Source organism: Triplophysa rosa, unplaced genomic scaffold, assembly GCF_024868665.1.
Source record: "Triplophysa rosa unplaced genomic scaffold, Trosa_1v2 scaffold60_ERROPOS690268, whole genome shotgun sequence".
NCBI lineage: Eukaryota > Metazoa > Chordata > Actinopteri > Cypriniformes > Nemacheilidae > Triplophysa > Triplophysa rosa.
In genome coordinates, this window is record NW_026634625.1 from 200,943 (window position 1) to 215,291 (window position 14,349).

General features: G+C 39.3%; 1 protein-coding gene across 1 annotated transcript in view; it reads right to left on the reverse strand.

Moving 5' to 3' along the window:
* Positions 1 to 14,349, reverse strand: part of ube3d (ubiquitin protein ligase E3D) — a 119,880-nt gene that overhangs the window by 71,156 nt on the left and 34,375 nt on the right. The window contains exons 5-8 of the mRNA XM_057328632.1: positions 5,981 to 6,113; positions 4,877 to 5,076; positions 1,505 to 1,595; positions 1,209 to 1,422 (exon numbers count right to left, since the gene is read on the reverse strand). Of these exons, the coding sequence (XP_057184615.1) occupies positions 1,209 to 1,422; positions 1,505 to 1,595; positions 4,877 to 5,076; positions 5,981 to 6,113 (638 nt within the window). The remainder of the gene's footprint in view (positions 1 to 1,208; positions 1,423 to 1,504; positions 1,596 to 4,876; positions 5,077 to 5,980; positions 6,114 to 14,349) is intronic.

The following is a 14,349-nucleotide window of genomic DNA, read 5'->3' on the forward strand; positions in this document are numbered from 1 at the left end:
GTATAAGCAAATGCCCACAAACCTCAATGAACTGAAGCACCATTGTAAAAAAGAGTGGGCCAAAATTCCTGCAGAACGATGTGAGAAATGGGTAAAATCGTACAGAAAACAATTACTTCAGGTTATTGCTGCTAAAAGTGGACCTACACGCAACTGAATCATAGGATGTCCTTACTTTCCCCCCATGGCTTTTCTATTAAATAAATAAACAGTGTAATGTGTCATATGTGTTGTTGCTCCTCTGAGGTTGTGTTTTCAGAATTTTAAGGCCTGCCATGAACCAGATGATTTTTTATTATCTCCTGTTGCAGAGAAGTATAAAATTCAATTGGGTGAATAATTTAATTCTATTTACTAACTTTTTCACACGACTGTTCATGCTGAAAAATAATAGGGATAAAGTCTGTAAGTAACAAACCATTTTAAACCTTTTCTAAGGTTTTGCATCAACAGTATGTTGAAGATAACAAAAATATCAAATGGAAATGAGAGTAGAGGCATCTGTGTGTGTGCGCGTGTATCATTCTAGATTGAAAAAGTGTGGCTTCTTCTCCTCAGCATGGCCACAGGCAACCCACAGATTGAGACAGAGAGCAAGAATCAATCCCTCTGAAAGATGTAATGGAGTTCTCCTTCACAAGATGGCCCGGTGTAAAGTGGATTTCCACTCCACCTCCTGAGCCTTTATTGTGATGAAAGAAAATGGTTTCCTCCTCTGTCAGCCCTGAGGCTGTGTAACTAAGAACTGTGGACTACTAGTGAGATATCATAAGTGAGCGCAGCCTTTGAAGAAGCCTTCACCTGCAGACATCTCTATGAGGTGACGCTGCACTTTTCTGCCTTACTTTTGTTCTTTTCATTTAAGGAACAGTTCTTTCATCATTTATTTACTCTCAAACGGAGAAGTTAGACCGAATGCCTGAGCAGCTCTTTACCATACAATGAAAGTGAATGAAGACAGGAGCTGTCAACCTCCATCAAAAGCATTTTTGGTGGGAATTAATCTATGAATGGTTTACCTTGAGTTGACTCCGAATTTTGAATTACATACATTGAATTACACACAAGCTCTTGTTGTTTGGTACGTGGTGTGATAAGAGTTATGAAACATTTCATAGAATATTTAATAAACATTTTCATTTTGGGGTTAACTATTCCTTTAAAATGGGATCTGAAGGATCTCTGTTCTATCTTGAGGTAGATCTTACCTCTTGAGAGTCTTTGTAAATTGAGCTGGCATGCTGTGTGAGGGTCTGCTCACAGCCGCTGTCCCGGGCCAACAGAATATATGTATCACCAAGTAGACAGTCCTCATCTCGTGGGAGCAGTCGTCTGTTGGCGAAGGGATCAGGGTGGCAGCACCAGTCATCCACTAAAGCATTCCAGTTTCCATTAGGCAAAGGAAGAACTCGCTTAAAAACCCTGTAAAATAAAAATACTGTCTCGGTTAGACAGTGCCTCATTTTATTGCTTTGATAAAGCCATGCAAAAATATTGTCTCTACCTGTCTTGAAGCACCATACACCCACAAGATTGGCACAGGAAGGAGTATGTCTCCTTAACCTTCAGCTGTCCAATCACACTGCTGGCATTCTCTAAAATTAGAAACACAAATTATCCAGTAACATTTAGTGTCAATTACCTTGCTAATACACCTAAATCTATTACAAAATCGGTCATCTACACAGCAAAAAAATACTATCACTATTTTGTCTTGTTTTCCACTAAAATATCTAAACATACTTCTCCCATCCTATCTTTAACATAAGATAAATGTAACAAGAATTAAGTTAAGAAGTCGAGATTTGAAGGACCAGTGTATAAGATTAACTATTTTCCCGCCAGCCTTGTTTTTTTAAAGTTGCCAGCCTGCGCCAATGTTTTTTTTAACATTTTCACTAAACTTTGATTGCTCACAGTAAATTTTCTGTAATCAAAATATGGACAAACAATATATCAAATGAAAGAACAGAGTCTCTGCTTTTAAACAAAAGAAACTGTATTCTTCTGTCTTCATTTTTTATTCTTATTAATCACCTCTTAAAGGAGAGGTTGTTCGAATGGTTTTACTAGATGTGAAATAAGTCTCTGGTTTCCCCAGAGTGTGTATGTGAAGTTTTAGCTCAAAATACCCAGCGGATCATTTATTATAGAATGTTGAAGTTGCCCGTTTTTGAGTGTGTGTAAAAACGCACAGATTTTGCTTGTATCTCTTTAAATGTTAATGAGCTTTTCATCCCAGCCCCGTCTCCAGAGGAGGGCGGAGTTTCAGGAACTCACACTGATGCGTACCGGCCAAAACAAAACATCAAAATGTCAGTAATTGTTAGTGGTGTTCAGCCCTATATGTATGAACCGGAGTCTGACACTGATGGAGAGACACAAGAAGTGACTTAAGAATTGAACAGGACGTTTCCGAATGGTTAGTTGTAATTTTGCAGTTATTGTGAAATTAACGTTCTTCAAGTGATCGATAAGCATTAGCATGGTCCGTCATGATAATGTATAAATCGCTGTGCAGGTGCTCGTGTGGGAATTGCAGTAAAATGACTAACAGTTACAGAGCCAGAGAATAAATGCTGCATGGAGGTCGAGCAGGTATAGTTTAGCGTTACTACAGTTATACTATGCTTTCAACGTTGTTCTATCATGTACTGTCACACTTACTTTACGTGTTGTTTATGATAAACCCGACAGCATGTGAGGGTAGCGTCAATAAATACAGTTAGACGCTGTACTTCTATTGTTAGCAACATTACCAATATAGCGCGATAACAAGCCCATTAAGAGTGGCAATTTTGAAAGACTAATCAGCAACAATATGAGGCGTGATACTGCTTCTGCTCGATATGAGGACTGGGCACGAAGTGTTGGTATTGCTCCCGGTTTCAGTAGCAACCTCATTGAAAGCCCAGCGTTGTACTGGCCCTCATTCGTGAAGTAGTCCAGCGTGAAATGATTGGCGGAAACGTGAAATACTTTACCGATTCTCAGCGGGACATTGCCTTCATAAATGAAATTTAACCATGCTGTTCTCTGTAACTCAGCTTGCGGGAGTCTATGGAGACAGTTATGCTGGTCGGTACATCCTAATACAGAACAACTGTAGTGCCCTCCATGGCGCAAACATTGTGTAGCTCCAGTGACGATCTAACGATGGCGACTGTTGTACTTCCCACATGGGACTGTGTCTAAGCAAATAGGGCAGATCGTCACCACTGCTGGGCGGGCTTTGCCGTTGAGTGACGACATTAACGGCAGAATTCAAATCTTTGCTTTTACCAGCAGGGTTTTTGAATTACGCAAATTATTAAAAAAGGAGTGAGCACATTTTTAACTGTTTAGACTGCTTGTTTACAGACACTGTGGACACGTATTAATGTTTTAACACATTATAAAAGTGAATTTTGCAAAATACGTGCCCTTTAAATGTCGGTACGTTCCTTCAAAAATGCAACACTTTGATAAAACAGCTGAGATAATTAGCATTTTTGTAAAAGACTCCTCCCAGATTAGACTCAGAACAATGATTAAAAACAGATAAAATATTTACCCAAAAAACAGATAAAATATATACACGTTCTAGTTTCAGAGATTCTATACTTTTTCCAGAGGTGTGTAACAGCACCACCTGCTGTACAGCAGTACAAACACGATTGCTGTAATAACTGGTCTTTGGCAGGGAACCTTTGATTTTTAAATGAAGAGACAACTTGTTAATGGCGGGGAAAGAGTTAAGGGGGATGTATTGATAGAAATGCAATATGATATACATAACTATGTCTTCAGAGGTGTATAAAAATCGTACATACGTTTTTATTACCATAAAATGAGCTATTTCTATCTACATACACAGCGGGTCCCCTTACATAGAATTCCCCATGCTGCACACCATGTTTCTACAGTAGCCCTAAACGGACAAACTGCTCTACAGAATGTGTTTCGTAAATACGTTATCTTTGGCAAAGAAGCTAAACGACATGTGACGAAATCTCAGTCCTCTGTCAGCCTCCGTAGTGCTTTGAAAGGGAGGGGTGGAGTGAGCAGTTGGTTGCAATTCGCAACCTCACTGCTAGATGGTGCCAAATTTCACTGACCGGTTCTTTAAATGAACTTTAAAAACAACTTATTCTGTCAGTATCTTGGTCACAATCGCTTGGCTCGAGTCAGCTGACATTGAGAGGCCGTTTACACGAGTCCGTGTATGTGCGAGTATTCCCCAAACAATAATGGCAGCCTCCATGCTGCATGTTTGTGCAGCGTGACATACTTATTATAATTTCTCCAGCAAAAAGTACCTTTACTGCACCACTACAACCAGCGGAGACATAGTATTTATATGTACACTACTATAAACACACATACACGCCAACAAAGTGTATTAAAAGCGTTTTTAGATTAAAAGATTTAGTTTATTCGTTTTACCGGATCCATGTAAATGCAGATCGTTTTGATAACGCTGTCGTGTGTATGTGAAACTTTTCAAAAACGCAAAGGAAAAACTTTTCCGTTATTTATCGTGTAAATGTACTCTGAGCGGCTCTCGCATAGTAAATAATCTCATAAAATTCTCTTTAACCAGAAGACTGCTTAAAACCCATCTCTTCTGTGAATACTTGACAGACAAATGAGAAAAAAAAGAATAAAAAACTAACTCTCTCTCAACAGGTAGTGTGGTTTAGTTTTTGTTGAAACTAGTAACTTTGTATTAGCACCTATTGTATTATTGCTCCTGTATGACATATCGCTTATTGCTCCCTGAACTCTTTGTAAGTCGCTTTGGATAAAAGCGTCTGCTAAATGACTAAATGTAAATGTAAATGTAAGAGCTGTTTATACATTTTGCACAGGAGGGAAAATGATTTATAGTTTGTACCTAATGGCTGGTTGACCTGCACACACAGCCTAATGTGGGATCCATGTTCAGTGATCTCTGGAATTTTCTGACATGATGCCTCCACTAGTCTGACACCTGGTAGCATCATTTGATAAATCCGCTCAGGTGTCTGGATGTTTAGGATGGAGTCTTCTCTGGACTCTATCTTCACATCTGTACCAACCCCAGCAATGTCCCTCCTGAGAATGAACAGCAGGAAGTTAGTGGTAAAACACAAATTATCTGGGACCCTAGTTGTGAATGAAGAATAGTTGTTTCTTGTGTGCATTTTGAGACAAAACAATAGCAATTATGTGAATATATATCAGTGCAAGCTGTTGTCGTTTTAACATTCTAACATTTATTTTAGTATAGGATTAGTCTTAAGCCCTTTTCAGTAAACTACCTCATAGTGTTAGAAGAAACAAATGTAATGTGACTTTGGAGAACCTACACTACCACTTGCACATAAATATATTGATTTTTAGTGTGTGATTTTCCTGTACACATAAAATACCTGGATGACCTGCCGCATGTTAAAATGTGCACTATACAGCAACACTGTATCACACAATGCAATCCACACTACCTGACCTTCCATATTACACGTGACGTGACACATAAATCAGCAGTAGTATCAACTTCAATTTACTGTATTGTACACTGTAAAAATTAAAGGTGCCTCATATATCCTGTTGTGTACTCAAAGAGCCTTAAACTGTATTTAAAGTGCTTCAAAACTCGTTTTCTCATAATAGGGTTATTGGTGGAACCATCTGTATTCTTTGTGGTTCTTCCAGAAACTTATAAGATTCTCGAATAACCCCATATTCAGTTCTGAAGTTCTGGAGTCACCTTTTCAGTACACTGGGACCTCAAAGTGCTTTACGGGTTATTGAAGGAACTAAAATTCTAGAAACTGGATATTGTAAGATCTGTAAACATGTAAGTGGTTCCAGGAGAATCTCTTTAGTACAAGACAGCATCTAAAGGAACCCAGACATTTCTGCACGAAATAAGGATTTGTAGTGTCTAATCATTTTGATGTTTTATAAGAACAAGAACAGTCGTCGGAGTCAATAGCCTTGTGGTAAGTGCTCTGACACATGGCGCTGTTGCGGTCTGGGTGACCCGAGTTTGAGTCCCGGCTCGTGGTCCTTTCCCAAACCCACCCTTTCTCTCACCCACTTTGGTTCCTGCCCTTTCTCTCCTACTCTTACATTGATTCTCACACCACCTGGTAATAACAGGAAACCCATTTGGAGAAGACAGCATTGTGTTTTTCTTGCTAAGAAGGCTATATTTATAGAAATATAAATGTATATATTTAAGAAATATTTACATGCGTATACACATTTTTACATCTATATATAAATATTTTATATTCTATATAAAAAATTCTACATGCATGTGTATTTATACATACATACATAGATAATTATACACAGTACACCAACATATATTATATAATCAAAAACTTTTATTCTGCAAAGGATTAGTCGAGATTAATCGTTATGCAGCCCTAATATCTTCCATCCCAACCGTCAATATCCCCGACTAGCAACCTCTATGCTCAGGGGCCCATTAATGCACAGGTTTACCTCCACGGCCCTGGGCTGATGGTCAAATCGTGCGTGCGTGTTTTTATATCCCGGTGGGGACCTAAACCAGAATGCACACCAACACATGGGGACTCGTGTCACCGTGGGGACCAAAATTGAGGTCCCCATGGGCAAAAAAGCTTATAAATTGTACAGAACAATATTTTTAAAAAATCTAAAAATGCAAAGAGTTTTCTACGATCTTTAGGTTTAGGGGTTGGGTTAGGGATAAGGGATATAATATACAGTTTGTACAGTATACAACTCATTATGCCTATGGACTGTCCCCGTGGAGATAATAAACCAGACATGTGTGTGTGTTTGCGTGCATGTGGTTAACAAGGGTACAGCGCAAAGTGCAGTGCAACATTGATGCACATCAATTTCATTGATGAAACAATCAAACATGAATTTAAAGAATTTATTTAGAACAGAATATACATTTATAATAAATAAAATAATAATAAACAGTCAAAAAGTCCCTTTCACCTTTTTTCCTGTACACTCCGTCCTCCTGACACAAGTCAGAATGACAAGTTCCGAAAGTCTGCGCGGTGCTTGCTATATACCATGATTTTGGTTACATTACTTTTATCATTTTTTGTATCATGTAGCGCAAAGTTCAGTGACGAACTACATGCATTTACAGACAAAGTGTTATTTCATATTTATATGCCCAAACATTCAGAAAGTGACAAATGTTTGGAAACGGTGTACACATTAATTTGCGAGTCATCTGCGGGTGTGTGCGGAACGTGTTGCTTCTCTTTACCGGACTCATAGCACAAAAGACGCGGAGAGACTTGATCCTGCGCTGGATCATAGCCAAACCTCGCGCTCATATGCAAAGGGGACTTCGGTACCCGACCCTAAAAATGTCCCATTTCTTTACATTATAAATAATATTTTGGGCGGAGACGTGCATGCTCGTCTGCTACGCCACTGCCCATATAACCAAAAAGGCATGATCGCTATTGCATAACACCTCTGCGAAGATTCGACTGTGATTGGTAGTCGAATCAGGCTCCTCCTATCGACGCATCGAATCTTCGACTATTCAGGGTCACCCCTATATATGAAAGTGAATTTTTCCCTTTTTGGGATGGCACCACAAGACGTCAACAAACACAGGGGAATCATGTGGAGCTGTATTAATACAGGACTATTTGCATAGTTAATGCAGTGATATTTGTGTATATTTTACATGACTTATTGGTTTAAATATTTTGTTAATGGCATTTATTTCGGCAAAATAAAAGGCTGTTTACTTGCACTTTTTGGTTACTAAGATTGTGTGAATGTAGGCTGTAATTCAGGTGGATGAAGGGCCCCTAACAGTCTTAATGTGGTCTTGTCTATGTAACCAGTAGCATATAGAGGGTATGCATTGATGTCACTTTCCCACGTGAACACGCTGGGACATGCCCTATTGCCCTACAAAATGTCTGCTTTCAATAGGAAAAACAAAGAAACCAGGATTAAAACACACAACTATTTGCTGAAATTAAAAGCAGTTGGACTCGAAGGTGATCCTTACGACTTACATAGCGACCAGGTGCCCTTGGACATAGAAATGTTGAGCTTAGTGTTTCCTGATATTTATTTTGTACCTGATTTCAATGCCGGGGGAAATACACAAAGCAAAGCCTTAAGTAAACATTTTCTACTCGAGCAAAACATGTTTAGTGGTTTAACAAACAGAATTTTACAAGATTTACATTGCTCTTCTAAATGTTTACGGTGTTGACAATACGTTAATCTTTACGAATGTTAAAATAAATAAGGTTTCAAACTCTGGGAAAACTCTATTATAACGCTATTATGGTATGGTTCAACAAAAACAACTTACCAGTGATATGAAATGGCTAGCAAACATCCACATTTCAGTTTTCCATTTGTTTTCAGCAAATTGCAGCAATACATTCTTTCGGCAGTCTTTAAAAAGAAATCTCAGATTTCGTGCTCAATCTGATGGTACGATTATTTAGAACAGAAAAAGTTGTTGTGCGATTAGAGTACAGATAGCGTAAAATGCTGCTGCATTCAGTCTTTCTGCCACAAAGTGTGCGTGACTCGCTTGACTTTTCGGTGACGTCAAGTAGGGATGTAACGATTCACCGTGAGCCGGTTGAAAATCGGTTAAAATATGTAACGATTCAAGTTGGCTGAAATGTTCAACGAATCGCGATTCATGTTTTGAACAGCAGGGGCCGCTGTGTTTACTGCAAACTCTATGGAGTTTATGTAGACCCAAAACTCACGTGCATGGAATCTGCGCGCAAACGCGCATAGTGATAACCACGCGTGGAAAGCTGTTCCGCGAGGGCGCATTTAAACTCCGCGAGCGAGCAGAACAGTATCCGCAAGCGGAAAAGAATCCTCGCGCGGGCGCATTTCAGCTACGCGAGCAAAAACTCAGTCCGCGAGCAGAGGCTTTGACGAGCGCATGCGCAATTCTCTCTATGCTCTCGCAACTGCTCAACACTTGCTCGCTCGTCGAATTGACTTCTGAGACTTTGGAGGCGGGACAATGGCAGACTTCTCCGATCCTTTGATTGGTCACTTTTAATATGCATTCACCTACAGTCTCCAACCTGTATCTTACCCGTTGTACAGACTTCTTCATTTGGCATAACACGATACTTTTTTCCGTTTTTAAACTTGGGTTACAGTGTTATGTATGCCCTTGGCTTTGGATCTACATATTTGGCATCTTGACAGGAAGTTAGAAATAAATAGTTTGGTATGTGTATTCATAATTGCTTTTGTATTGTTAATAATTTTCATGAAATTGTTATAAAATGAGAATTAATAAATGGCTACAACAGTATAACTCAAAGCACAAGTTATTATAAATTACAATATGATGTACTCTCTAAAAGTGAAAAGCTCAAGGCACAGCCATCTGTATGCAAAAATCTATTAACGGGCCTAACCACACTGACCGGAAGATTTGCAGCCCCACTCGCTGTGACGAGTGCAAGAGCTGCGGAGATCACACGGGGCATTGGTGTTCTCATGGCAAAAGAGGAGGGGACATTGTAAATGTGCAGAGATCTCAGCTTATGCCAGAAAACGAGGATATGCCGATATTTCTAAAAAAAAAACATGTAAAAAATCCAAGCTAGTTAATTGTTTGTATTAAAGAGACTTCTTTTATTTGTGCTAGGAAAAGCACAGTCTTTGTTTATATTAAAGACAAGAGACTTCTTTTAATTTATATAATTCATTTTTTATTTAATTTAGGAATTTAAAATTGCAATTTTGTTTTGTTATATTTGATATAAAAGACATTTTTATTTTACAAAGAAATGTGCAGTTTTTTTTGTTGAGAAATAATAAAGGGCACTTGTTCATTACTAATTTTTGAACTCATTTTGTTAAAAATCGTGATTGTGATTCGTGACCAGTTGTACTTGCGTGTTTTCTGCGTTGCGACCACAAAAAAGAAAACGCACACTTTTCGCATAAACTGTTCTGCGCACGTGCTCCCACTCTTGTCCTTGTTGTCACAACACAGCAGGTGATGGTAAGATGAGTGCGATAAAGCAAAATATTAGCGATGGAAAACGTATTACAGTTCTAAACGATGCAAGGAAAGCTGCACTCTGGAAGAATTATGATCTTGTCATTACTGTCAAGACAGCCCGTAATGTCCTCGGCATCCCTGCAAGTAACGTTAGCAGCAGCAGCGAGAGGAACTTCAGTGCAGCTGGGCTAACTTTTAATCAGAGGACGGCGGCGCTTAAACCAACAGTTCCAGAGGGTTCAAAACTGATTTTTTACTTTTACACCTGTTCACCCACAGCAAAGTTGCGTTATTGGTAGGTCTGTGCTATTTCTTATTTTTTCTTGTGTGTTCACTGCTGAGGGGGCAGCCGTGCCTTGATGAAACTGTGTTTGCCTATTTGTTTAATTATCATCGCAAGAAATCATAAAATGCAGCACATTTCAACAAAGCTTGCTGTTAAACGCACTTCGGGTTCGGGTCGGGTTCGGGCTTAAAATGTAATTGTAATGGTCGGGCCGGGTCGGGTTAAACAATCTCAGGTACGGGCCGGGTTCGGGCTTTTGTTTAAAGCCCGTGCAGACCTCTACCGTCATCAAACTTTCTGTTTCAGAAAATTACAAAAAATGTCTTCTGTTGTCTGTTAATCTCGCTAATGCTTCTGACATTATCAAAACATTTTAATAATGTAAAATACAGGTGCTGGTCATATACGTAATTAGAATATCATCAAAAAGTTGATTTATTTCACTAATTCCATTCAAAAAGTGAAACTTGTATATTATATTCATTTATTACACACAGACTGATATATTTCAAATGTTTATTTCTTTTAATTTTGATGATTATAACTGACAACTAATGAAAATCCCAAATTCAGTATCTCAGAAAATTAGAATATTACTTAAGACCAATACACAGAAAGGATTTTTAGAAATCTTGGCCAACTGAAAAGTATGAACATGAAAAGTATGAGCATGTACAGCACTCAATACTTAGTTGGGGCTCCTTTTGCCTGAATTACTGCAGCAATGCGGCGTGGCATGGAGTCAATCAGTCTGTGGCACTGCTCAGGTGTTATGAGAGCCCAGGTTGCTCTGATAGTGGCCTTCAGCTCTTCTGCATTGTTGGGTCTGGCATATCGCATCTTCCTCTTCACAATACCCCATAGATTTTCTATAAGAGTTAAGGTCAGGCCAGTTTGCTGGCCAATTAAGAACAGGGATACCGTGGTCCTTAAACCAGGTACTGGTAGCTTTGGCACTGTGTGCAGGTGCCAAGTCCTGTTGGAAAATGAAATCTGCATCTCCATAAAGTTGGTCAGCAGCAGGAAGCATGAAGTGCTCTAAAACTTCCTGGTATACGGCTGCGTTGACCTTGGACCTCAGAAAACACAGTGGACCAACACCAGCAGATGACATGGCACCCCAAACCATCACTGACTGTGGAAACTTTACACTGGACCTCAAGCAACGTGGACTATGTGCCTCTCCTCTCTTCCTCCAGACTCTGGGACCCTGATTTCCAAAGGAAATGCAAAATTTACTTTCATCAGAGAACATAACTTTGGACCACTCAGCAGCAGTCCAGTCCTTTTTGTCTTTAGCCCAGGCGAGACGCTTCTGACGCTGTCTGTTGTTCAAGAGTGGCTTGACACAAGGAATGCGACAGCTGAAACCCATGTCTTGCATACGTCTGTGCGTAGTGGTTCTTGAAGCACTGACTCCAGCTGCAGTCCACTCTTTGTGAATCTCCCCCACATTTTTGAATGGGTTTTGTTTCACAATCCCCTCCAGGGTGCGGTTATCCCTATTGCTTGTACACTTTTTTCTACCACATATTTTCCTTCCCTTTGCCTCTCTATTAATGTGCTTGGACACAGAGCTCTGTGAACAGCCAGCCTCTTTTGCAATGACCTTTTGTGTCTTGCCCTCCTTGTGCAAGGTGTCAATGGTCGTCTTTTGGACAACTGTCAATTCAGCAGTCTTCCCCATGATTGTGTAGCCTACAGAACTAGACTGAGAGACCATTTAAACGCCTTTGCAGGTGTTTTGAGTTAATTAGCTGATTAGAGTGTGGCACCAGGTGTCTTCAATATTGAACCTTTTCACAATATTCTAATTTTCTGAGATACTGAATTTGGGGTTTTCATTAGTTGTCAGTTATAATCATCAAAATTAAAAGAAGTAAACATTTGAAATATATCAGTCTGTGTGTAATGAATGAATATAATACAAGTTTCACTTTTTGAATGGAATTAGTGAAATAAATCAACTTTTTGATGATATTCTAATTATATGACCAGCACCTGTATATTATATCAGGCGTTTTACTCACGGGTGCATTGGATCATTGGCACGCATTATGTAATCGTGTTTTATTAGGTCTGCTCTGTGTTACTGTGATAGGGGAGTGAATAATTGTTTACGTAAACAGTACAGTGTTTCCCCTACCATTACCTTAGGGGGGCGCCCCGCCTCTCCAACGGCACCTCCCCGCCCCCCTTGAAGGTCAAGTTATTTTAATTTTTTATGTAGCGATAGATCACAATAGAAGTCATTTAAGGTTATCTTTCCTATATAACATGTCTATACCTTGTTCTTGTACTAAACGAACTAATTAGCATTATGTTATTAATCTTATTAACATGGCGTCATTTCTGTTTCTACGTGGTCGCGCCTTTACAATTCTCCTCTGCTCTATGTATCGAGTTCCGACCCGAAGCGCGCACACACACACACACACACACACACACAGACACGTGCGCGCACATACACAGGTAAGCACAATTTCACCAGCGGACAGAGAGCGCGTGTGGGAAAATATTAAAGCAATAAGCCCCAAGAAGCAGTGGGTTACAGTGCATTTTATAACAGCTAAGGGCGTTGTGGCACGACGCGAAGCGGAGTGCCTAAAACCCCGTAGCTGTTATAAAATGCACTGTAACCCACTGCTTCGCGGGGCTTATTGCTTTTATAAAACGGTTATTCCATATGCTTAGCCAGGTTTAATAAAATAAAGTAAATAAAATGATATTTAGGCTATGTGGTGCGGGGTCAGCCGTTATATATTGAGGTATTTTATAACGGCTTAGAACTCCGCTCAGCCAATCAGAATCAAGGACCAGAACTGACCGTTTTATAAGTCACGTCAACCACCTGAAAAGCAGATAAAAAATTGCATTTTTAAACGTTCCCAGGGTTGTGAAAATACGCATGCCCTGCCCCTGACAAGCAACAGTCCAGTTACCACCGATGACAGGTTTTCACCCAGCTTATCCTTCGTTCCATCCGGACCGCAAGACACAATGAACCATTAAAAAAATCTGACTATTTCTGTGGTTTAAATTGAGCAGTGGCGCGTGTCTACATAACTAAGTTGTACACATCACGCGCACTCAGGGACATTTATGTTGATTACATTTTGCCACTATATCCTCTAATATCTTTATTTAGCGCCAAATGCACTTCATTTTAACCCTTTCCGCTCCGTGAGCGCTGCTTCTCCCGCCAAAGACACATCGCATATAAAGACCTGCAGACACCAATAGCAGGTAAATAATTGTACACCTTTTCTGTAACGCTCAAGTAAATGAAAATGCAGCAGTAATAAAGTATTTTAGCTGTCAGTCAGTTTACTGTTCGCTATATAGGTTTGTGACAGATTATAAAAAATAACGTCTTGTATCTACATATAGCATTTATGATATTAATAGCATAAATAATCAGCATGTTAAGAGCATGTCATTGTGAATCATGCACTGTAAAAAAATGCTGTTAAAAAACAGCCAAATTCTGACAGTAACATACTGTTTTTTGTTAAAACAGTAATATACTGTAGAAAACAATGCATCCTAGGCTTGCTGTTAAAAAACAGCCAAATTCTGACAGTAACATACTGTTTTTTGTTAAAACAGTAATATACTGTAGAAAACAATGCATCCTGGGCAATATTTTGCAGTTTAAGAAACTACTGTTAATTTACAGCCATCTGTCAACAGTACACTGCGTTCCAAATTATTATGCAAATTGGATTTAAGTGTCGTAAACATTTAATTTTATATTGTTCAATTAAACTTATGGATGGTATTGTGTGTCAGTGCTCTTTGGATCACTGAAATCAATCTCAGACACCTGTGATAAGTAGTTTGCCAGGTGAGCCCAATTAAAGGAAAACTACTTAAGAAGGACGTTCCACATTATTAAGCAGGCCACAGGTTTCAAGCAATATGGGAAAGAAAAAGGATAATCAGCCACAAATCTCTTCACAGTACGATGATCTCGCTTAAGTTTTCGTGAAATATCTAATGTTTTCATACCTTGTCCAAGACATTGCACTATTTGACGCTTTTCGGCAGCAGACAG